Source organism: Gavia stellata, chromosome 13 (assembly GCF_030936135.1).
Source record: "Gavia stellata isolate bGavSte3 chromosome 13, bGavSte3.hap2, whole genome shotgun sequence".
Lineage (NCBI taxonomy): Eukaryota > Metazoa > Chordata > Aves > Gaviiformes > Gaviidae > Gavia > Gavia stellata.
Window position 1 is genome coordinate 12,958,437 of NC_082606.1, and position 25,946 is coordinate 12,984,382.

Consider the following 25,946-nt stretch of genomic DNA (forward strand, 5'->3'; position numbering starts at 1 on the left):
ACAATCAGTTTAAATGTCTGTTTATGTTGTGGGAGAGATATCTATTGTATATACATTTGCATAGTTTTAAAAATCAGCTTAGCATGTCATACATTTATGTATAGTACTTTTCAGTAGCATAATGTATCCTTGCACGTTTGTAACAATTGAGCATAAAGACTTACATGCACCTTTTCTCACAGATCTTTTACTTTCAGTGCAAGCAGCAAATTCAAGTAGTACAGAAGGTCACGACAACAAAGGTTTTTATAACTTGTGTCTTTAAAGGATATTCTGACTGAAGAGGTATTTAAGAAGCTCTTCTATTTCGCCATTAACTATTAAGGAATAACAATCAGAATTCTAGAAGAGGGAACAACCTCATTTAAATGAATCTGTAACTCGTAAAGACAGAAGGCAGGTCGGTGACCTAAGAGCAACAGTCTACTTGAGATTTAATTTTCATTATGTTGTTCATGAACACCCAGAACACTGCACTATAATGCACAAATGGATACTGACATGGATCCTGCCAATTTTGCTCTACAGATCATACTTTTACATTATCTTTCTAATGGGCACTATATCTTTAGCTTGCAATGACATGACTCCAGAGCAAATGGCTACAAATGTGAACTGTTCCAGCCCTGAGCGACATACCAGAAGCTATGATTATATGGAAGGGGGGGATGTAAGAGTGAGAAGACTTTTCTGTCGAACTCAGTGGTATATGAGGATTGATAAGCGAGGCAAAGTAAAAGGGACAAGAGAAGCAAACAACAACTACAGTAAGTAATATTTTTGCTTTTCCTATTGCTAAGTCTTTAGAAATTTACACATCGTTGTTTCCTATTCCTTGATTTATAGTAATTTCAAAAGAATTTTGAATAGTATACTGACCATTGTATAAGACCAGTTTTCCAATTAATCCTACAGCAGGACATTTGTTATTGATTTTGAAATGCGTCATTTTAAATACTACATTGCAGATCTGCTAATGTATTAGTCACAGCTGGTAACTATTAGCAAACAGAGAGCCTATTTTAACAAGTGAATTAAGGTTGTAAGTATGAAAATGTATAACCACAAACTCTTCTCATAAAATACTTATGAAACATTAAACCACATTTATATAGTCCACAAACTACCTAAAAGTTTGGTGTGTTTGAGTTAACAATTAAAACATATGCAATACTAGAAAGTTCAATGGAAAGAATTATGTAAACTCTCTTGCAAAATCTTTTAGATAGTTTGCCAAGCCAGGAACAAAATCTATTATAGTTTCTGCAGTTCATTATTACAATGATCATGATGCTGAAAAAATATTCTCTCCCCTTTCTTCCAAAAACATGACTCATCTAGAGAGAATGGACATATAATATTTTGCAAAGCTGTACCAAGTACAATTTTTGAACTGGCAAAAGAATTGTTGTAATAATCTGTATTTTTCACACAAATACCTATATAGGAGGCATCAATTTTACAGTCACTATTTTTGCCACTTTGGTGTTCATGTTATTACAAATATATTGTTTATTTAGAGAACTATGACATCTGCTTGAAAAGACATTACTTAATTAAGATACAACAGGAAAATACATGGGATTACATTGCATATTTTGAAATAAAATTACAAGGAAAAGGGGCCAGAGACATGCTGGTCTAGTGTTTATAGTCAACTGAAAGGACAAATATATTTCCAAGGATGCTATTAAATACAGTTTTAATGTAGGTTGTACATATTACTGTGATTTTTATAACAGCAGCAGCAAAAGAAATCAATAAATCAAACTTCAAGAACTGTTAGTGTGATTCAGCTTTCAGCTGAAGTTGACTGCTTATTTTCTATGAGAACAGCACTTCTGCATGCTAAGTGCCTGGCTAGCGGGCTTCATAATTTATTTCTTTACTTCATGACTACATTAAGTTCTTGGCAACTTGCGTGGTTAAAACTTCATTGACTGATGTTACTGCTTTTTTTTTTAAATTTGTTTCCATATGTCTCCTTTCTTCCTACACTATTACGTAGTGAACAACCATATTCCTCTGAAAGACAACACATGGCCAGCAGCCAAATAAATTATTTGGTCCGTATTCAAAATGACTCCCATTAAGTTTCAGGAGGACGTTGCTACAATAGAGATCCATAAGGCCAGTTTCGAAGTGAAGTGTTGATCCCATAAAAACCACTGGGAAAAACTGACTGTTGAAATAGTTTCTTCTAAATTTTTGCAGATAAGTGAACATCCACTATACCCATTTTTTTCTGTTATTATTTACAAACACTTTAAAGAGGTTATGACAGCATATAGAGCTGAATAATTATATAAATTTGCTTGTTTTATTTTCACGCTGCTTAAGTAAAAACTTCGTTACTAATTTAGCATTATTTCAAATTCAAGTAAAGGTTCTCATTTCTCTGCAGGATCCCATGCTTCTGAAGCACACTAATGACACCCTGAAACATTTCTGTAGTGAAACCATTAGAGAATATCAGATCATCTTATGCTAAAGGCAATCCATTTTCTTGTAGTTTTCTGAACATTTTATGAATATTTAGTGATGGTAACTAACAAATTACAGAAAGGCAACCTTGAGTTGTTAAACCCTTGCATTTATATTGCAGTGAAAAAAATTTTGAATTATTTTTCTGGTAAATGCAACGAGTATCAGGAGAAAAAACAATCAATACTTGAATGTTTATCTGGTAACTGATGTGCGCTATGATAAACTGTCTCCACTAAATTTAACTAAAGTATGTGGGAAGTTTCCCACCATATTAAGTTTAGATCTCTTGCTGTAATTTATCTATTGTATACTAGGAAATTATATCCAAATGCTTTTGTTGGACAAGTAGAATAGGGAAATACAGACAAAGAGAACTTGAAAAATGTGAACACTGATAACTTGGATTTTCTGAGAAACTCAAAAAATGAGTATTGTGAAAAACTTTTGTCATACCCTCTATTCAACAGAATATGTAAGAAGCCTTTCTGACGATGTGTTTATGGCTTTATACTAAAATACCCATAAAGAAAATAATGAGGGGGGAAAAAACCAAAACAGAAAGCCAGAAAAACCCTACCTGAACTAATACATTTTACCAAAGCAAAATTTTTAACAGTAGAAGACTAAACAGGCTATTTTCATCCAGGGTCTCTAAAAAGCATCATTTTAAAATCATATCCATTACAAAGATGTATTAATCTGTGTGTTCAAATATTCTTGTTCTGGGATTTCCAGTTCTGGAAGTTAGTAAAAAGTATATCAGACCTGTTTCTCAGGATGGAATCCCAGAACAGTTGCAGTCAATTTAATCAATGGGTACGAAAAGTGTTGCTCCAAGAAGTATATTCTTATTTTATCCTAATTTTCCACTTACATAATAAATAAAAGGAATCCTTTTCCCTTTTGAATTACTAACATGTGCTACTAAAATGAAAACAAGAAAGAAATTCATATTTAACTATCATAACTTAGCTTCATAAAGGAAGCTGTATTGACAGTTTTGCAGAGAGTCAACTACTTGTTTTCAGTCCATGAGTTGTGAAGCATGAATAATGTGAAGAGCAATCTTCACATTGAGAAATGTCTGTAGCATGATAACTTAATCATAACTTTGGCAAGTGCCAAAATTCACAGTGGATCTCTCATCAGTTGAGACTATAAATGTAAGAATGCCAAGACAGTGAGGAATTAGGTTCTTTGTATTTCAAAATTGTCTAGTAAGTTACAGAATGAAGTATGTATACACATCCTATGAAAGTAACAGCAAAAATAATGAAAGTGTTAAAGTTTCCTAAGATTTTAATTCAAAAGCCAATTTATTACATGTATGTGGATTGAAATTCCATGACAAAATTAAATACTGAACCAAATCTTCACTCACCAGTTGTAATTAATCCGTATTTATCATTCAGTTGTTACAAAACGCATTAGAAATTAACTGCTTAGTCCAAGAAATGTTTCAGTGAAAGCAAATTGTTGAATCCTGTTTACAACAGTGGTGACCTTGTTAGGTACCCAAAGAATATTATTCTGTGCACATTTCAGAAAGCAGTAGAGCCTTCTGGTGGACATAAGGGTGATAACTCAAGAGTAAACTAAGCAAATCAGACGACAGTGATCTCCACTAAACAGAGGAAATCACTTTGCACCTGACAGCTTTGCTTTCATTCTGAAAACTAAAAGGCAGAGTGAGAAATGAGAGTCACATACTGAAAAACTAAAGCAAGAATTAGGAAGCAGCCAAGAGATGAGGTCACCCAGAAAAACCTGTCATTATTCATAAAAAATTTTCTCTTTGACAATCACTTATTATATCTTGTCCAAGCCTAAGTTATATGCTTTTTTTAAAAAACTAAATTTTGCATCTTGTTCATGTAAAATAATCTAAGTGGGCACACAAAACAGACTTTTTGAATTCATGATTGCAAGAAGTGAGAGCGACTGAACAAATCTTGGAGATAACATGCCAATTTGTTAACTCTTTATCTTTGTTAGAAAAGAAATCTCTCATCATTACTGCTTGCTCCTTCTTTCATTTCAGTTTGTGTTTATGAATTTTGCCAGGTATTATTTAATTTTGTACAGAAAACAAGGCAGCAAAAATCAGAGTTTATTTTGACGCTATCCAAGAGGATTTACAACTACAACAGGATGATGCTTTAGGACTTTCCACGCTCTGTTGCCTTTGGAATCTCATTTTAAAGACTTCAAAGGGTCTCTTAGTTACTAGAAAAGCCTTTCCGGAACCTGAATCCTAAGATGTCTGATCCTATCATATTCCATGTGTGCTCTAAACCCAGAAAGTGCCTATTTCCTCTTCTTTTCAGTGGATAAAGCCAACCAAAAAAAGTAAAAGAAGAAAAGAAAGTCTAGTGAGATCTTGGCACAAAATGGCTGAAATCTTGATTAAAATTTTTATCTTGGAAAACAACTTCTATTTTGATAAAAATCCAGCAGCTCATAGTTTTCAGCAATATTGAATGAACTGTAACTCAGTTTTGTTCAAACCTAAACCCTAACTGATGACAAAATACACTTTATACGCATCTTAGTGGTTAAATACTCAAACTTGCTTAGAAATCAAAGGTATTTCCAATAGCATTTTATATATGCTTTTTAGGGTAAAACAGATGTTGGACTATGTGTGCTGTGCCACTATATAAATTTTATTTCTGTTGCTTAAATACGTATTACATAGAGGAGCAAGAAGATTCAGTATCTGAAAATGAGATATTTCAAGGCAGGTATTGATGTACCAGATTCAGTTAAGGGTTATATATGTTCTGACCAAACAGAAAGTTTGTCTTTACAACTGCATTCTTGATTTGTCAAGAGGTTGTTGGTTCAACCAATACGTTGGCATCAGAAGACGACAAACCTTTACTAATGTGAAAGTGCTTTTGCTTCGCATTAGTACTCTGCTAATCTTTTCAATTAAAACAGACAGATTTAATTAAAATGGCAATATATGTGTATGCTCTCAAAACTTAGCCTACAGTGTCAAGGATGACTTTCTCTCCTACATTGATTAATTAGATCTAAATATAACAGATTTCCCTGCTCCCTCTCTAGCTCTTTGTCTAGCACTGGTGGTAGATACCACCCCTCAAGTTTCAACCAGCAGAAGAGACTCTCTGCCTATACCTTAGGCTATACCTTATCACAAATCCCAGCTTTTCACCATCAACTGCTGATGAAGATGGGTTTTAGCAAAGATGCAGATAACAGAAGCAGCTGAGTTATGCCTGTCTTACAGCTTCTATTGACTTTTTCTAAGAGTACCATTTGGGGGAAGTGAGGAGAAGAAAGGAGGGCGTAAAGTCTTGAACTATTGCAGCAAGATTCTTCAGATCTCAGGTATCAATGTCCAGATCAGTGCTCAACTGACACAGCATGACGGGGTGCCACAAAACACAATTAAAACTGTGCATCACTTCTGAATTTACCTCCTGAATCTTCATCACCTTTATTCCGTGGTATTTGCCAGTTGAAAAATATGTGTAAAGTCAGAATAGTAGCAGTTTATACTCACTTTCTTCTCACTTCGAGCACAAAGTGATTGCATAAGCTCTGTGAGGGGAGAACCAAAGCGCTGGGCTCAGGCACAGGCAGCAGCTTCACAAGCTAACGTAACACCAACAGGGCTATATCTGCCTGCATGTGCTTCAAAAAACTTGGGTATGACCTAAAAATCAATACGAGCAGTGAAAAACATCTAAGCTGATCCATACACATTGTGCTCAAACTGATTCATTTGAACTTGATACACCTTTGTGATTCAGCTGTGACTTGGCAGTTCTTCTGAATCTCTCAATATTGAGATTTATCAGAAATGAGAAATATTACATTTTTATGGAACCATCAATCAAGTTTAGCAGCCAACTGCAGAAGCAGCTACAGGATACATTTTAAAAGATAAATTGCAGCCCCTTTGCCCCCACAGCTTTTTTCCCCCCATTGTTTACAATTTCTGCATGTACAAAAAATTCAGTATTGTATCTTAAGCATGTTATTGTTCCATCCTGAAAAAAAAGTGCTGAAGTGGCCCTGACCTGAGACTCAGGAGACTTGAGACTAATCCAAACTTTCAAGCAATTTGCTTACAGACCTTGGGGAAAGTCTTCAAACTCTCTGTGCCTCTATGAAAAAGAATTATTCACCTCTGTGTAAAGAGCTTTAAAAATTATTAGTGAAAACACTTCCAAACCTACAAAAGAATTGTGTGTTAATGTTACAGATATTAAATACTTTTATTATAGAATATTGACTAAAATAACTTAAGTCAGTAGCTACACAGAAAAACACAGAGCTCAGATGAATCTTAAGGAAGCGATTTTCCATACAGGCAAATAGAATTTAGTAGAAAATTTAATTCCTTATACAGTCAATCTTGCAAAACAAAACCAAAATCCAGATATCTCTTCACAGCTTCCAGCTTTCTGTATTGTTCAAGTATCTGAAAGTGACTTTTTTAGATTTGTAGGATCCTGGAGCACAGAACAAAGCTGTTTTTCCCCTCCATCTTCCTTAAAACTCAGGAAGACCAGGACATCTTAAAGCATATAATTATACTGTCCCACACTACAAGATGTATCAACTAATAGTATATTTTGGAACACCTTCCTCGTCAAAACAGAGTAAGTTTAGGCAAATGAAGGCTGTTACTCTTCTTGGGTGGCACACTGCTTTTATTGCATAATTGACTGTCTATGACTATATTTGGCAACTGTATTTCAATTGTCTTTTTTGACCTTTGACTTTATTTTTAATTTTTTATTTTGGATATGAGCTGATGGAAAGGTCAAGTTAGCTTTCTGGTGTATGTAATTTAGAAACATTATTTAGAAAAAGCTAACAGTGAAAATTCCTATGGCAATAACATGATAGAGGTTAACAATCATAGCACTGAATTGTCACACTTTAAAACTTTCATAACACATGACATCATTTATACAAATGGAAAAAATTCTTTGTAACAATTGGTGCTGAAAAGTTGGAAGGGAAGTGGATATTCATAGATGTGGCCCACAACTTCATGAAAACACACCAAAAAAGCAATAAAAACACCAATGCAATCAATACGGTCTCTTGACTATTATTTAGCTTTTGAAACAAAGAACAAAATGAGGATGAAATTGTAACGGGATTTTTTTTACAGTATTCACACACTGCCTACAACATGAATCTAGTACCTCCGCAGTTTATCTACAGAAGACTACAATATTCTAAACAGGCTGAATCAGACAATCAGACAGGTAAATCCCAGTTAACATCAGTAAAGCTATGTCAATTTATTCCAACTGAGTATTTGCTCTTTTAAAGTTATAGTGGCAATCCGACAATTCAGAAACAGGATGAAATTATTAAAAAGTCTAGATATTCTGTTAAACACACTGAAATTTTGCTTCAGCATGCAATTTTTCAAAATTAAGCACAGTTAGAACATTGACAGATCAATGCAAATCTATAAACAAAACATGACCATTTCATAGCATTTATAACAACAATAACTTCAACAGGGAGTAACAAACACCACTCAACTCCACCACTTCAATCAAAACACTTTTTGAATACCTCCATTACCTGTGGGGTTTTTTGAAGGAGTTTCCTAGCGTTAGTACTTCAACCTTTAATAGCATACATGCCTTACCTTACTTCCATTTTTGGTAAGCTGGCTTGCTTTCTTTTAAACGTGTTAATAGACACTGGGAGGTGCTATAGACTATAAAAAGAAGCTGATCAGACTTGTCCTTGGCCATTCTGATACCTTGGAATTTTGATATTTGTCTACCTAGAAGGTAATGTATTTCAAAACAGAAAAAATCCCCACGTGCTAACAAGAAGCATATTTTCATTAATAACCTGCTAATTTTGTAAGTTCTCATTATGACCTTTAAATGTCAAGTGTGATTTGGTATTTCAATCAGAAGTAACTGTTTACAGAAAAAAAAAGTAAATAGAAAACTTTATGATTGTTAAAGACAGAAATTACTATAGATGAACATACATATTATCTAGAGCTGAAGATATTGGGGGGGGAGGGAATCACAATCAACATCAAATTTTGAAAATGTTGCATGTGAATCTGTGCTGAAGCCCCAGAGCTGCTCAGCTGAACTGGTGCTATAGTTCTGTAGGCTGTTTGTACACACAGCTGTAAGCAATGTAGCAGCAAAGACGAAGTCTTAGATGCTTGTCAGGTGTGTGGAAACACTTACTACAAGAGCTTTCTGGCTTCTTGTGTAATACATGCACAACATTGCAATATGACAATAGATTTGCCCTTTGAGTGGTCTATGTGAACTCTAAGGGTGGCAATGTTCAGGCTCTCTAGCTAGCCACTGAGCAGATGGATTTGGGAGAAAATGTGGATCTAGCTAAGTCAAGGGAAGAAGGCAGTACAAAGTGGGGAATGGACTGATTCCATCCAGTGCTTCTGTGGCTTCTGCAGCAAAGTGTGTGAAAACAGGAGTTGTACTCCCTGACAGAAACTCTGAAGTAAAATAGAAAGGATAACTGAATCCTAGAGAGTGCAGCCAGTACTAGTACAATTGGAAAGTGCAACTTTCACCAGCAAAAACAACTTCAATTCCACCATGCTAATTTATTTCCTTTGTAATAGCCTACGCAGCTTAGGGACTATGCATAATGTGCCAGATGATACAAAGAAATCCAAGCAGTTCTTGAGTGCTTATTGGTGAGGTTTTACGAGCTATGTAAATAGAGCACATAGCGATTCAAATAACAAAACTTACTTGTTAGGGCCACCTTGCAACAAGAGACAGATTTACGCTATGGGAAAGGCCAGTACAAGATCTTCCTCAGCAGCAGTCCTTTATGTTTGCTTATGTGGGGAAACTGCACCTGAGAAGCCTTGAAGTCATCACAGCCACATCACTTTCCAATGCCACAGCAAAAAATTGCAATATTACCTTTACGTAAGAGCAGGGACAAATACCTGTGCCTGAAGCGAGATTCATCCCACTTGAATTCCCCACCCAGCACTGCTGCATGTATTAGTTTAGCACCATCTTACTGATACCATGCTATAACATAGTACAAAAAGAAATCTGTGCCATGTGCTAAACACATCTCTGACAACATATGAACTGCAAGCATAACAAATACTCAAACAGTACTCTGCCTACAAATGTTGTTACTAATCAAAAACTAAATTGGATACAACTTCAAGAGGCTATTCTCAAACTAACTGGTGACAAAAAGCCATTCTTCCAATTAAAGTAAGCTCCATTCTTCTAACTGAACCTTTTACATTTTCTGCTAAGCATGGAGATCCTGGTCAATATTTCTAACAAAGACTGAAAATCAAATCCAAATAAAAAGGTACATAATTTCCAGAGCAAGCAAGTTCTTCTTTAGTGCACTCTAAAACACTGTTTACAAGTCAGCAAAAAGAAAAAAACTTTCTTATACTTTATGTCCAAATTATGATTCCAAAAAACCCACTCATCCACTCAGGAAAAAAATACTACCACCTACCTCATCAGGTAAGGGACAACATAAGAAACAGAGAGAAAACCACAGTGGGAAACACATGAAGAGCCTCTTCCCTGTAAGAAACCCTCCTTTCTCCCTGCTGGCCAGTTACAAGTGGCTAGCTATGTCCTCCTTCCTCCCACTTACTAATGTAATCAACTACACAGGTGTTTTGAGCCTCTTGCTCTCTTTTACATCCTGCCACCCCTACAGTACTGGTACTATGTTTTAGAGTGCTGAGCATTCTATCTGAGTATCTGCTTCAGCAGACAGGAAAGATGTTTTCTGACTGAGGCTGTAAAAGACAAACAGTCTGGCATGTTTTTGTATCTTACTAACAGTGTAACAACCATATATTTGGGTGAATTGGTATTGGAGTTTGTAGCTAGTATTTATTAGTTCAAAGGAAACCAAATGTTACATGAATTTTGAGAGTAGCCTTAGGAGACTCTGCTCAAATTATAAAGTAAATGGCAAGAGTCCTAGCCACTTATACTTGTCCCTTTAAATGCTTCTTAAGTTGAGCAATGAAAATAATACAGCTATTAATAAAACCATTCTTTTCAATTATTATACACCAATTTCAATCAGAATGTTCAAATTAGCAAACTGGTGCTCAGGCTACTTCTTTATAAATTCCAAACTAAAATTACTTAATATGTCTTCACCTCTGACTGCATCTTTGTGTGACGGGAAATTCGGTCTGTGTTGCTGAACATAACTGTCATGCAACAAAATTAAAGAAAAAAAAAAAAGAAAAAGATTACCACATCTTTCTAGGAAACCATTACCACGTCTTTCAAAGAAATCATGCTCTGTTAATTTTTTTAGCTAAGTAATCCAGTGTTTTGAATTTGAATTCATCTATTTTAATCATATTGTTCTAGGACATGTTCTGAATGATTTAATGAGAATTTCTGAAATGGCACTTTCATCCAGAAGGAACACTGGAAGCAAAACCAGTCTATACCAAAACGATAAAACTAGCATTAGACCAAACTAGACCAAAAGCAGAATTTTCCAGGTGATTCATAACATATGAGACATAAACCCCCTAATTTAGTAAGGTGGTGAACAGCCTAGCTCTGATCCAACCAGATTATTTAAGAGAATGTGATGAGTTCCAATGGCTGTATCAATTAAGCAGAAAATGATTTAGTGATATAAGATATATTTATCACCATTATTGTTAGAAATTATTGGAGAAATTATTGGAGAAAGTATTCAGAACTGTTTAACATTAGGAATGTAATAAATACCTATCTTTGCCAAAATAAGACTAAATATTAATCCCACTTTTTCTTCTTGTATAACAAAATATTTCATAAACACGTGTAGGTATTCTGTACCTTGCCCTTTTCAGATACGATCTGTAGATATCCCAGAGACAATTTTCTAAAAGTGCTGACAAGTACTCAAGGGACATTTCAAGTTACATTTCAAAAAGCAATACTTAAGCCTAAACCCCATAGCATACATATGGTACTTACATTTCTAAATCACTTCAGATGATATTTTCAAAAATGTGCAAGTAGCCACTGTTATGCAACTGTGTGAGACAAAATAAATAATAGAACCCATATTTCCTGACTTTCTCCTAATCGCTTGCAAGTGATCATCTTGTATCCATAAGATACACAACTTTTTTTTCCTGCTAGGGCTAAATTAAAATGTGTGACTACCATTACGAAAATCTTTTTTCCCTTTCTCCCTCTTCACATTAGCTGTTCACGTTTTTCTGCCTGTGATACCATTTTGTTTGGGGTATCCTTATCCATACATGAGACTATTTAACAAATATTAGTTTTGTACAAATTGCACATGAAAGTAATCATGCTTATTTCCCCAAACAATTAACTACGTGAATTCCAAAACTAGAATGTATCCTAACCCCACTGTAGCTGATGCAGGAAATTGCAGGGTATTTCTGCCTGTACACAGCACTGTAAATACTGACGATTTTGGATCACAAATTATTATATTGTTTTCTCGTTCATCCTTCAACAAGGCAGTTATGGGTACTTTCAGTTGAACTCAGCTTAGCAAAGTAGAATTGCTAGTCATAGCTCCTGTTTCATGAGTATACTCTTTTCCGGCTCCAGACGCATCACAGCGGGATGGTTTCTTTCCTTGTTTTCCTCTTAACAGCTACCTGTCAGCTGCATCCCAAACTAGCCTCTGTTAGTGGATCCCTAAAGAATTATATATACATCATCTATTGTAATCACATGTGCTGCAATTTACGTCACAGGTGGTATTGTACAAAAAAGTCTGATTTGAGCCCTGTCAGACTGTGCCATATTTATTTCATTAACATAGATTTCTACATGAAAAAATATTTCCTTCTCTGTGTGCATGGTATTTGATTGAAATACATTCTCAACAACACAGAGATGTAATCAACATGAGAAAGTAATCGTTGAGAAGTATAGCATTAGCTCTCTTTTCAACATACAGTCAAAATATGGATGTTCTATTCATATTGACTTACTGATGAACTATAGAGAACTATCATTAATAGTCTAAACAGTTGCTGCTGAAAGTAAAAAATATTGCACAGCTGTGGAGGAGTTAAGTTACTGACTAGTGGAAAAGCTATCTAACCCTGTGATTCATTAGGAAAAGTTTACTCAAGAGTTGAAAGACCCATATTAGGAAAGAGACAAATATATACTGTTTGTAAAAGCCTGGCTCTACTGAAATCAGTAAGAGTTTTGTTACTGATGCCTATCAATGGCTTGAGAAATTAATTTAAAAAGATGCCAAATAATAACTATTGCTTCTGCTTTTACTTTAAGATACGGTTTCATAACATTGGTAATACTAAGGGGTTTTTTGAGCTATATTAAAACCACAGATCCACATTTCTATCCTGAGTAGACACTGATTGCATTATTTATACCAAATATATATTTAATAGTAGAAACACAATCTATTTTTGTAAATTTTTTTCTACCGTATAACATTTGCATTCACTTATGAATCAAGAATACACTGACAGTCATGGAGGAATTAAGGTGACATAAAAAGACCAAGTTAAGAACAGCAGAAGCACTTTGCTTCATTTTGTGTGGTAAAAACCAATTGTCTTCTCAGTCATCTTTGGTACTTTTTCTCCATCTCCATGTTGCAATACAGCTGAAGTCACAAATATTTTACACAAAGAAGGAAGGTTTCTTCACCACTTTAAGTTCTTGGAATAGCCATAATTGTTTCAGTCGGAGCAAAAAGCATAGCAAATTCTTTACCAAGAACAGGGGGTTTGTATATATTTTAGAACATACCACTATAGGTATAGCCAAGCTCTGTGCTGTTGTACCTTCATGGTCTTCAAGGCAGTTCTAAAATTTCCTGCTGAGTTCAATGTTACACAGTAACTTTTCTTTTATGTTACAAACACTAGAAGAGAACAGTACCATAAGGAGTAGAAATGATCGTAAGTACAATGCAGAATCAAAAAAAGGCCTGCAAACTGAGTCTGCCACTCACAAAATTATACAAGTTTAATGCAAATCCTCCACAAAATTAAAATGTAAGAGCTGCAAACCCTTTATTTGCACATGCAGCTTGTGCTACCCAGCCCATAGTCTAATATTAAAAACCCACTAACCTTTATCTGAGTCTTCTAGCTCTATGAACCTATGGAAGAAATCTCTACCATGTTACTCTGCTTCCTTACAGAGAACATTTTACTCTTCCCTGCTTGAACAAGGTCCTTGTTTAATCCTATTAGCTGAAATGCAAGTTTTCAAACATCTACAAATCATAGACCAGCTGTTTTCCAGATTTTAAAGGGGTCCATATATACTGCTACAGATTGCTTATGTATTACTTCTATGGACCTCATCAAAACTTCATGACACCAATACATATAAAAGCCAAATGAGAATTATGTGAATTGTAGCAGAGAAATTGAAAAGTGAAGCATACCCAAAAGCCCCTGTCTGACACTGTTATCAAATGCTTGAGTAGTATGAAATCTTCCATTTGTCTCAAGATCAAGAGAAAGGTATGTCTTTATGCTTATGCCAGTGCACTGCACTGTAGTCTATCAAATAGGTTGTTCGATTATTGTCGGAGATGGAAATTTGGAATTCTGCCAATATAATAATGTGGCTGCCAGGATGGATCTGAATTTAAGATATTAAATCCTTTAACAGACTGGTCACAGATATCTTTACTATAAACAGTCACCATATAGTGATATAGTAGTACCATTGTGTTCTGAGAGCCAAGAAAACTAACTGCTGCAGTGTACAGGCACAGGAGAGCTCACATCCTTCCTTATATGCAGTTCAGGGCCACAAGAAAATTTCCTTAGCTGGCAAAGAAAGTGAAGTAGTTTCTATCACATTTTAAATACTTTCCTCTGATTAATTGAGAGATGACTGTTATGGCATACTGATTTTTCTAACATTTTTAAATTTAATCTAATTGTTTTAGGGCAATTTCTGTCAAAATGTTTAAAGAATCTTTTTAAGTGACTTGATCTTCTAAGTCACTAAGGGCTAGGATTTTAAGAATGTTTCAGTAACTAAAAGTGGAGTTAAGCAGCATTAGATATATATGAAAATCCTTCTTTTAAACTAGCCTGTAGATGGAGTTATTAGAAAATATTTACATGACACTAATTGCAATAGTTTTCTCACTGAATTCCGGATATTATGCACATGGGCAAAACTAAATGTGTGCACAAATATTTGTATCATCAAACTCAAAATCATTAACACCTGCTTTCCTCCACATCCTAGCATTTGAAGTCAAATTTTCAAATTGGATAATTTTCAAATTGGATATTTTCAAACTGGATAATTCAGCTGAATTTAAAAAGGCAGATTAAAAAATCACACAAATAAATACAAAATAAAAGAGAAATTTGGCTACAGCTCCCATAGTATATTTGCTCTGCTAATAGCAATTAGTCCTGAATCAGAGGAACAATTTTCTCCACTGCTGTTGATGCCGCTGTTTTTCTCAGTTTTGATACGGAAAAGTAAAGCTAGAAGACAACTAAAGATTAACTGGATGACAGTAAAACATTTATAAATATCTGATCATGTAAACAAAGAGAGAGATTTCAAAGTGCTGCCTGTGTGTAATGGTAAATATTCCATTGATTTCCTTAAAGTCAGGCTTTCCTCTTAGAAAAAACTTTTAGACTGATAAAAACAGTGTGTAACTAGAAGTAAATTAATTACATTAGGCAAAATTAAGACAAATTATTAAGATATTTAAAAAAAAAAAAGAATGTTGGATAATTGACACAAATTTTGATCCATATACTGAGCAAGACAGGAGACCTATCAGGTACAAAAATCCTAATTACTTTATCAGAATTGGATTAAATGATTAGATTGTTTTTGATTTTGAGGGTTTTTTAATTTTCTCATTCTATTAGTTTATATTTCGGCGTTTGGTCTAATACAGATTTTGAAAGTTGAACTAAATCTAAATTATTTATCGGCAGCAAACCAGAACAATTTGAGAGACCATATCATATAAATATATGTCTAGCAGTGTTTTGAAGGCAAAAAGAGTGAGCCAGATGGTTTCTATCAATTCCCACTCTGTGGTGCAGCGAGGGGTTAGTATGATTTTCTTAGCAGCTTCTTGCATTTTGTACCTTGAAAGGAATTACGTACTGCTTGCCTGTGTTCTTGTGGACACTGTACTTGATATATTTAGGTGTCTGGCTTCAGCTGTTCCTGCACCGAGCAGCAGATCTGGTTTGGAAATCGAACTAAAACTTATTCAGTTGGGTAGTGCTTGCCCTACATTTTACATAACTACTTAGAATGGGAAAAGATGTCTATCTCTTGCAATAGGGATTGCAGTGTTTATGAATGAAATGGTCTCTTAACTGTGTGAAACAAAATTTTACTGTTCAAAATTTCACACCATTTAAAACTATTTGTTCCTACGCCAGAGGCCCCTAAGTATACATTCAAGCTCTGGAATACTGCAGCCACCTTCTTTCTTATGCGTCCACTTTCTGAATTTACTTATTTTAAATAATTAGGTTATTAGCTACATCTGGGAACATTTTCACTATTAAAAATCCATTTTAATTTTTATTTAAACTGATAATACATTTTTCAGCACCAAGAATGTCATTATGACCATTCTATGAGCATTTAATAATAGCTTTTATCAATGTTTATCAACAATGTATATCCTAAATTATCCTGAAAGAACAGGAAGGCATTTCTCAGATTTAGTTTGTCCCCAGAATACAGCTCTGCTATTCCTTCTGTCAAGCCCATTTTAGGGACCAGAAAAGCTGCCACAGGAATGGCTAGAGACAGTACAATATGCAGAACAAAACAGCTAGACATTGAGGGTGAGGTAATACTTCATATAAAAAAGAACAGGTTGTGTCTTGATGTATTTTTGTCCCCTTTAACTAAGTAAGTCCAGCACACAGTGCTGTTATATTTATGCCATCTTTGCAACTGCCTGCAGCCAGCTTATACAGGTGATAAGCCATAATAGTACATGAAATGCACCTGGAATTGAAGTTCTTCAAAACACAATTCAGATAATGAATCATTTGATTCCTTATTCAAAGGTATGTGAATATCCACTACTGTTTTCCTCAGAAAAATGGAAGAAAAACTTTTCCATAGAAATTACATGACTCATTTTATGTCAACTGTGATCACTAATTCTACCCAGGAAAGGGGAAAGGAAATTTAATCAGCAATGGTGCTGGGGCAAGACACCAAAACACTGGCTCTTTACTAGATGAAAACACAAAATAGCATAGTAACAAATATCAAACAAATTAATATATTTAAAAACTTTGGCATTACAGAAGAATTTGGAGAGACAGGAGGCTCTGGCCCCATGGAATTTTCCAAGTTTCAGAATATCAAATTAGCTGTAAACACTGAAACTCTAAATTTGGGAACTTTTGCACCACTGAATGGATGTATCTCATTTTGCTGTGAAAAGGTTAATTAGCAGCGGTTTACATTTACTTTTGTTATGTTGAAGCTAGATTCTAAAAGTCTGCAAAGCTTGAAAAGATCATTTATTCTAGTGAAATTGGCACAAAAGATTTAAATACTAGAAATATCCTTCATCTGAGCTGTAATTGTTGTAGAAGTTTAGAGCTAAACTATTAAATCATTGATTTTTTACTGCTTGGAAATAATTATATTTTGTAAACAGTCATTACACCCTTTTTTTCCATTTTTGATATCAGTAAATTATTAATGCTGTAAGAAGAGTGTACTTTTTCAGACTAAGGATTAAGACTTAGATTTTACATGGCACTATTAATTCTAAAAAAAATTATTATTTTTCATTATAACCATATGTTTCGCTCCAAGGCAATTTTTATTGGAGGGAAATGTAGTTTCCTGCAAAAATGAGAAATTACTACATGCTGTGTAAGAGGCTGATCAAGAAAATATTTATATGAAATGCATAGTGGAGATCAGCAAAGTGAAGGGTTCTAATAAGTTTAATAAGAAATTCACAAGTGAATGTCTGCCTGGGGCAGCATGTTATTCAGTCATTACTATATACTGCTATTCGTAAGTCAGACCTCTAAATTGAAAAGTTCCATAGATTTACAATCTACTTCAGTGAAAAATGTCACACCCTTTTATTTCTGAAGATCAAATCAAGAGAAATATTGGAAAGACAGTGGTCCAAAGTGCTAATGTTCCAGAGACATACATAGAAGGAGAGAAGGCAATTTAGAGTCAGAATATCCTAGACCAATTCTTATTATGCTACTATTTTCAATGAAGAATGAAGCATTTGATTTACAAACCTATCTAACTCACCAACATTAGCAGAGAGTTAATACACAGCTGAGGCCAAGCAGGTTGTACAGTAAGGAAAAATACTCAGAAATTCTAAGCTATTTCTCTTCAGCAATAATTCATTGCAATATGGTCAGCAAAATCCTCACTACAGTCATCAGTGGAGGTAAGCTTTACTGAATGTTGTAAACTGATGAGCACTGCTTTACATTTATTCACTTTGAAAAATAACTACAAAAGGTATCATGGCTTTTAATATTTCCCATGGCAGATCAAATGTGGTAAGTTTGTAAGTAAAAAGGAAGGTGTATTTCCTAAACATCAGTCTGGAAGGTCAAACCAGACTCTTCTTTTCATGCTGTGATACCAGCAATACCTATTCAGAAGGCCAGATTATACATTTGATGATGAATGTGAAACTGTATAAATAACTTTGAACAATGCAGACTTAAGAGTGGAACTCAGTATACTCCTTCCTTTTCTGTCATAAAGGTAAACACCCACAAGTCCAAGTACACATTCAAAGAACAGATCTTGTAAGTAAAATAACAGTATTTCTAAACAGTCATTTTAGTTCCCTGTTGTATCTTCTCTCTTCTGTTTGGTTCTCATCTTGCGTTTTTTACACTGTCTTCACAGAGTTATCAAGTTGGTAGTTTCTTTCAGAAACCTCAACATGTCTCAGATTCCATAACTAACTTATCTGCCAACTGTTGAATACCACCAGGACAATGGTTTATTATAAAGTTGTTCTATCTAGCAATGCATGTACTAACCATTTTGTTGGATTGGCAAACAGTGGAGAAATTTATGGATAATGTAATGTCAAGTAAGGAATCCTTAAAATCATCAATAAATTAAAATCCACCAAAGTACAAAAAATACTTTGATGGACTTCTGTTTAGCAATTAGTTGATTTTTTTAATACAGTATGCCTACTGGTTTTGTGCCCAATGAATTGCAAAAAGTTAAACATCATCTACTTATGCTTAATCAAACATGTTCTGCACATGGACTATATCTTATAAGCAAATTCTGCTATTTGAGGATGCTTGAACAATCTGCTGCATCAAGTCCTCAAGGAATATCTCTCTATTGTTAATCATGTTTCCTCAGACAAGTACAATTTTTCCTGCTTGGAAATCACACACGGGACAAAACCAGGAGTTTTGAGTGCTTTGAATATTTGTCCATGATAACCAGATGTCTGGCATCTCACTGAAGCAGTAGCTTCAACTGTTCTACTGAAAATCCTTGACAGATCCATTGTTTATGTGCAGATCATTTTTACAATCATATTCATATCTAGAGTGATTCAGATAGTCTAACACATGCACAGCAAATGTACACATGGATGTGGCACAAAGCCTCTAAATAAAAGCTTTTTTAGCCTTTCATATTGGTCCATGCCATAAATAACAACGTATTTTATATGTGTTTATGCCATAAATCCAAATTCTGAGTATCACAAGACGCAGAAAATATATGACAATTAAAAAAAGAAAGTGATAGTGAATGTATGTACCAGCTTGTTTTCTGTTACTGTAATTAATTGTTTATTAAAATCATATCCATAGACAGAAAATTCCTGAGGTGGAGACAATCTCATCTCTGCTTTGAAAACCATTATAACATAGATTTGCGTACCTATTTCTACTTACAAAGCTTATGAACATAAGTTCTACGAGGTACCATCTGGGAAACTCTTTCACTCTCTTGCTAAGGAAAGTACAAAATACAAACACAAATTCTACTTTCTATCAATTGTAATTTAATAATGGGGAAGGGTAAAAGAAGAATTAAATCATATTACAATATCTCCTGAACTAATAACTTTATTTGCAGTAAATTTTTTACCATTAGATTTTGTATTTGAGAGAGAATGAGCACACAAACTGCTCTACCCAAAAACGAACTTTAAGACACATCCATTTAAAAGTATTAAGAATCAAAAGAACTTAAGCACAAGCAAATACTTCACAATATACACACTATTTTTTAAAAAGAGATAGAAAGGGGTAACGTTTCCTGAAACCAATGACTTACAAAACTATCCAATGAAAGTATTCTTTTACTTTCAGAAAACAAATACTGATAGACTCCTCTGGAAAAACATTTCAAGTGTAATAAGCCAGCTAATGAACATATTTACCGTGCTGGCTCACCAAATACATGCACGCGTTAATAACATCATGAAAATTTTCCAAAATACTGTATGATCGACCATCGTGATTTGTATTTTCTTGCTTTAAGAGGCACAAACATTAACTTATTAAATCCCAGAATAAAAGAACAAATTACATTAAATACCATTAAACACTGTCTTGTAAGCAATGACGAGAGCATTTTTCGTGGCCTTGAATCATCTGCAAAGGTCACTTGAATTCATAAATATGTGCTCCAAATTTAATTAATTAGAAACACAAGTTAGTGAAATTCAGAACTTTCATTTTGTTTTGACTCATTCTCCACCCAAGTCTTTTCTGCCCCCTCTTTCCCAGTTTGAGATTCCACACACTTTTATCTTAAGACAATTCTGCCTAGAAAAGGGTATTTCACAAACATGGTCCTCATAAGTGCTTAACTGTCAGTGCCAGCCTCCCTACCCCTAAAAATCAGCAACAGACTGTTTTTTTCAACTTCAGTGCACAGAAGGGCCACAAGAAATAAAGTGCCATAATTATCACAAAAAATTTGGTATTGTAAAGCATTTAGAATATTTTAAAAATCAGTATTAGATATATTATCTGTTAGCCATTGTTTTTAAAAGGACATAATAAGAATGTAAAATAACAACCAGCTTCTGGACACTTGCTTTTGCTTTTCTTTTCTTAAAAACCATACTTTTTTCTTCTTCTTTCCTTCTTTCCAGCATTTAGAAGCCTACAGAATTCTTCTTAGCAGTTTCCATTTTACCCTTAAACATTTTCTCATAACATATGTACCTGACAGAACAGAAAAATACTGGGATGAAATTGGTGTCAGCCTTGCTGAAAAATGTAATGGATGCCGAAATTTCTCTTTGAATTAATGTCTGCAGAAACTCTGATACTAACAAATCGAGGAGCAGTGACCAGAAACATTATGTGATAGATATTGAGGGGATATTGGCAACATATGAAATGTTTGGAAGAAGAGCCATCTGATGAGGGACTGAACACAATGTGTACTTTAAAACCTCTTCCTAAATCTCCCTGAACAATCTTATCACCTGCCATATTGGGGCAGTTCCCTAGTGTATGAAAAGATACCTAGCTTGGTGGCTCTGCTCTCTTTTCTATTCCAAAGACCCACTGGACAGGCTGTTACCACCTGCTGGATCTCCAGTAATGTGCTGGTTTCCTTTCAGCTCTCAGAAGCAAGAATTGCAATTGCTCTTTCAGCCTCTTGGCTGCAAAATGATTAAAGATGAAACGTCCTGATTTTGCTAAGTCACAAGGCTCTCACTACTTTGTTATAGATAGGATATTGTTATTTGAGGATATTATGGCCAAACACAAAGAAACTCTGCCTATTCAGCTATGGCTGCATACAGTTAGAAATTAGTTTAATATAATCTGTAAACAGATTGTGTAGCAACAAAAATGAAGATTTGTTAAAACAAATAAAATGTCACAGTATTATTGTGTTGTAAAAGCAAAAAAAGTTTAAGAAACAAAAAAGATAAAAATGTTAATGTGAAAATATTAATTAAATCAGAAAAAGATACTTAATATCAGGTGATTAAAAACAAAATTATCAAATATCACTTGCCAGGAAAGAATTATTTCACATGAGAATGCTCCATTTTGTATCAATGATGTAGCTAAATACCAATTTTTCTACATAAATTTCTAGCCCAAGGTACTGTCCTCTCTTCCAGGCCACAGTCATGGAATAAGTCCAGACATGAAAGTGTCTATTTGTAAAGTACTGAGCAATTGTCATTCTAGACCAGAATGCCACAAAACTCACCTCACTTGTTATGTAAATTGTCTCCAAAAACCAATATATATTTCAGCCACTAAAACTGTTGTATCAACCTAAAGGGTTGTTTTGCTTCTTTGTTTTTTTTCTAATGGATTTTATATCAACTGTCTGTTATTTAATTTGCACCAAGTGGTTAAAAAGACTGCTGCCAGCATCCATAATCATCATCTTCTAAAGAGAAACTATAGCCCATCTCAGCTGAGTGTCTTTTATGTACACCGGACAGACTTTCAGCTCTGTAGGAAACGTCATTCACTACAGGAATTTTAAGCTATGTTTGATACACTGACCACACAACCATATAAAATTGTTTGGAATTTCATGCTGATTTTATAGAAATTACAGTTGTTTTCAATTTTTATGCCCATTTTCAGGGTGTTTTTTTCACTTTCTAGCCTTAATCTGATTTCTTTCCCAGTTACTTTGTGGTATATTCAAGTCTCCTGTTAAACCTCTTCTGAACGTTTATGTTGATGCTTTAGATAAAGTAACTGAAAAACATAGTTTATAATTTCATTTTTAAACCGAGGATATTTAAGACCTTGTTGAAGTTTGGCCTTCTGAACTTCTCATCATCAGCATTTTATCAATTTAAGCATGTCTTTAAAGTAATTTTGGTTATTAGGGTATTAAAAGAGTATTTAAATGAAACAATCTACATGTAAGAATTTTCTCTTTCCCATCCTAGCTTGGTGACTTTTTCCTTTTCATGAATAGAGATTGAAAGGATTAGAGCTTTTTACTTCGAAAGGAAGCACGTAAGAATAGACTTGCTAATATAAGACAAGGAATAGTACACTATTAGATGGAGGAGAGGATGCTTTCCTTAGTAGAATTTCTGACTGTAGATTTTAGTTCTTTACAATTTCTCTGAAGTATCTGGTGCTACGTAAACTAACGCATAGAAACTGGTACAGAAATATCTACCGCATAGAAACTGGTACAGAAATATCTCACATGTGTGCCTGTTCAGTATTTTTCTCTATTTCTGTGTGGGGTTTTTTCCTGAAAAGATTTTAGCTTACTATACCTCTCCTGTCTCACTAAAGGAACTACCTTAGGGATAAAATCCTGGCTCTACTGAGTTAGCTGAAATCTTACTATTCACTTTAATGAGGAGAGAATTTTTGCCTTTATACATAAAATGGCCTACAAACGTAACACAACATAGTAGGTTTACTTCTGTTACCATTTTTCTACAGATATAGAGATTTACCTCCTTCCAGTGAATCAGCTAACAAGAATTAGCATGAACACTGAAGCTCAGATACACTTAGGTTCACAGTAGAGGAGCAATGAAACAAATACATTTTAATTCAGTTCATGTCTTAAAGGCAGTCAAAAATGGTATACTAGAAAAGACACTCTTTAGCTTTGGTCAGTTTTGCTTACCTGAGGTTACCATCCTTATAAAGCTAATCTTTAGAATATATTGCTGTTTTGTTGTTGATTTTAATACTATCAATTACTCAGAAGCAAAGCTTTTCCTGCATTTATAGAAAAATGAGATTCTTGGACTACTTTCCAGTATACCAAATGTTGTTCCTGGCTAGTCTTATTAAAGACATTGCAATGATGCAGAATTTCAAAATGAAAGAGAAGAGAAAAAAGAAGAGCTTTTTTTTTAAAATAAAACCAAACTAACTAAAAAGATCACATTCTCAGACTTGGCTGAATGTAACAGTCACAGCTATATAACAAACAATATACACTAAGAGCGTAAGGATAACCATATCAGCTCAGATCCAAATTTAATTTAGCCCAATATCCTGTTGGCAAGAACCGCCAGTAGCAGATGATTACAGAAAGTATAGAAGAAACAGGAAATATCTGCAGTTGGCCAAAATTCTGGTTGAACAGTTTTATCTCTTGACGCCTACTGATGGATTAGATTCCTATCTGCAACAACACATCCTAGTGTCTATTTACCATTATGTAATTTCTCTTACAGTGATTGAGTACCAGGAACACATACAAAATAAAGGCAGACCAATATGACTATAATGTCATATAGTGTAATATAATGTGATAGCTTGCCGTAATAGGGACACTGAAAGTAAATGAAACAAAGAGGGAAAAATACAACTTACTTTCTCTATTTTATGGATTTATTATTTTATTCTTTCATATATCCTTTAGCAATTTCCTGCTTTGGTGCTATAATTATGATATAATATAAAAGCTCATTTTTATATTTAAATGTAAGTTATAAAATTATAATTGGAAGAGACAGTGTTTTGCATTATCCACACGTCTCTTTAACCTCAAAGTTTGTGTTGAGTGTTTATATATGAAGCTGAGTATTAAAAAAATAGAAAAGTAGTTTAGATGTTTTCACAGTGAGATTATGTTGTTTATAAGTGTTCAAGATTCCATTAACTAGTTCATCAAAGAACTTGTGCTTTGAGAATTATGCAGCACACAATAGGTGTGCAGGAAACAGCCGGTCACCTTATAAATCTTGTATGTTCAGAAGCACCTTGTAAAACAGTTAAAGTACTGAAATCTCTGTCTGTATTAAATTGAATGTTACTCAAAAATCATTCTTCCTGGTCTGTGAGAGACCTCTAATATCGGATACTAAATTTAAGCATGTGATACAACTGCAATGCTGACACTGATAAACTAATGAACTTTCAATGTACGACTTCTCAAGTTTAAAGTCTCTTTCCATAGTTTCTGTACATAAAGGAAGAAATATAAAATTCATGTATGTACATGACATTTTGTAATTAACAAAACAAGTGAGTTCCATACAAAAGACTATAAAGGTCATAAATAAAATCCTCAGCTAAAATCAGCTATCACAGTTCTAACTACACAGTAAAGTCTTACTTTTCCCAGTTTGCTAAAAATTAGGTTTCCATTTCCTATATAATTTATTTAACTTAACAAAAAAAATGCAATTAATTGCAGCAATACTATATTTCTGAAATGAACAGAAGAATTGCTGAGGCACAGCCTCCAGAAGAAGAAAAGGGAGCTTATGTATGCTCTCTTATTGTTTAAGGAACTTGTGTCATATGCCTTAAAATAGAGAGGGGAACTCAGTGATGAATCACTTGCACATCGAATAACAAAAGTGCATATGAGATGCTGCCTCAGAGACCTAAATCACATAAATGCTTGGCTGAAAAGGGAGAAATTAATGCTTTGTTTCTCCTTTGGGGATACGTTAAGACACATCAAAACAGATGAGACATGATCTAGAACTGGGAACTGAAAAACAAGCACATGCAGTTTATGATAGGCCATTTGATTCTGAGACAGCCATGTTCTGAGCAAAGAATCAAGAATACACAAGCTCTGTTTCCACTGAACTCTCTGTGGTATTTTTTCTTTCTCTTTAACATTGCTAACATTACAACATTTTTAATGTGACATAATTACTGGAGAGTTCCTGTGGCGTTACCTCGCTGAACTTTATGGAGATATGCACAGACAGAGTATCTTTAGAAAAGTGCTGTTCAAAGACCTAAAACATTCTTTGGATTTCATATCACCTCCGAGTCAGGGTGTCAAATGTTATTTATATGCACGCTAGCCCTAACTCTGGGGGTATATAATAGCTTAAAATAGTAAAAACCACATAATAATATCACAAATAGTACTGAATATGCAAACAATTAATGAATTTCAAATTACCTGTTTTGAATTAAAATTCATTGCTTTTTATGCACAATGGGATTTTAACAAATAAGATGAAATCCCATGTAAAGATCTGAATACAATAAATCTATCACATGTAGTGCCCTTGTAAATTATAAGTAGAATATAACTTTGACAGATAACATTTTATTTTGCCATTCAGATTTGCTATACAAGAGGCTTACAAAACATTTTTACATCCCCAGTTTCTATCCTATACCAAATTCTATATGGATAGTGTAAAGTTTTCACATGAAAGACATTTATGTCTCAACTGAGAATAAAGTAGGAAAACAAGTACCCAAAACCAAAATAATTCCTACAAGTTAGTATGAAAGTCACTATCTACTTCAGGAAAAAAACAAGCTAAAAAATAATGTAAAAAATATAATAATAATATTGCCTTGGACAAACGCTTTTGGCATTTCCTTTTTAAAAGTAGTAGTATTTCTTACTTCTGTAACTTCAGCCAACACCAGCTTACTCAAGGAAATCTCAATTCCTATTAGCATGACTTGTTTTAAAAAGTCATTTTGAATCTTTCATTTTTTTAATTCTGTATAAATAGAA

General features: G+C 34.1%; 1 protein-coding gene across 1 annotated transcript in view; it reads left to right on the forward strand.

The window, feature by feature from the left end:
• Positions 1-438: 438 nt before the first annotated feature.
• The window catches only part of FGF7 (fibroblast growth factor 7), a 28,312-nt gene continuing 2,804 nt past the window's right edge, over positions 439-25,946 (forward strand). Inside the window, exon 1 of the mRNA XM_009817060.2 lies at positions 439-767. Within this exon, the coding sequence (XP_009815362.1) occupies positions 482-767 (286 nt within the window). The 5' untranslated portion in view covers positions 439-481. The remainder of the gene's footprint in view (positions 768-25,946) is intronic.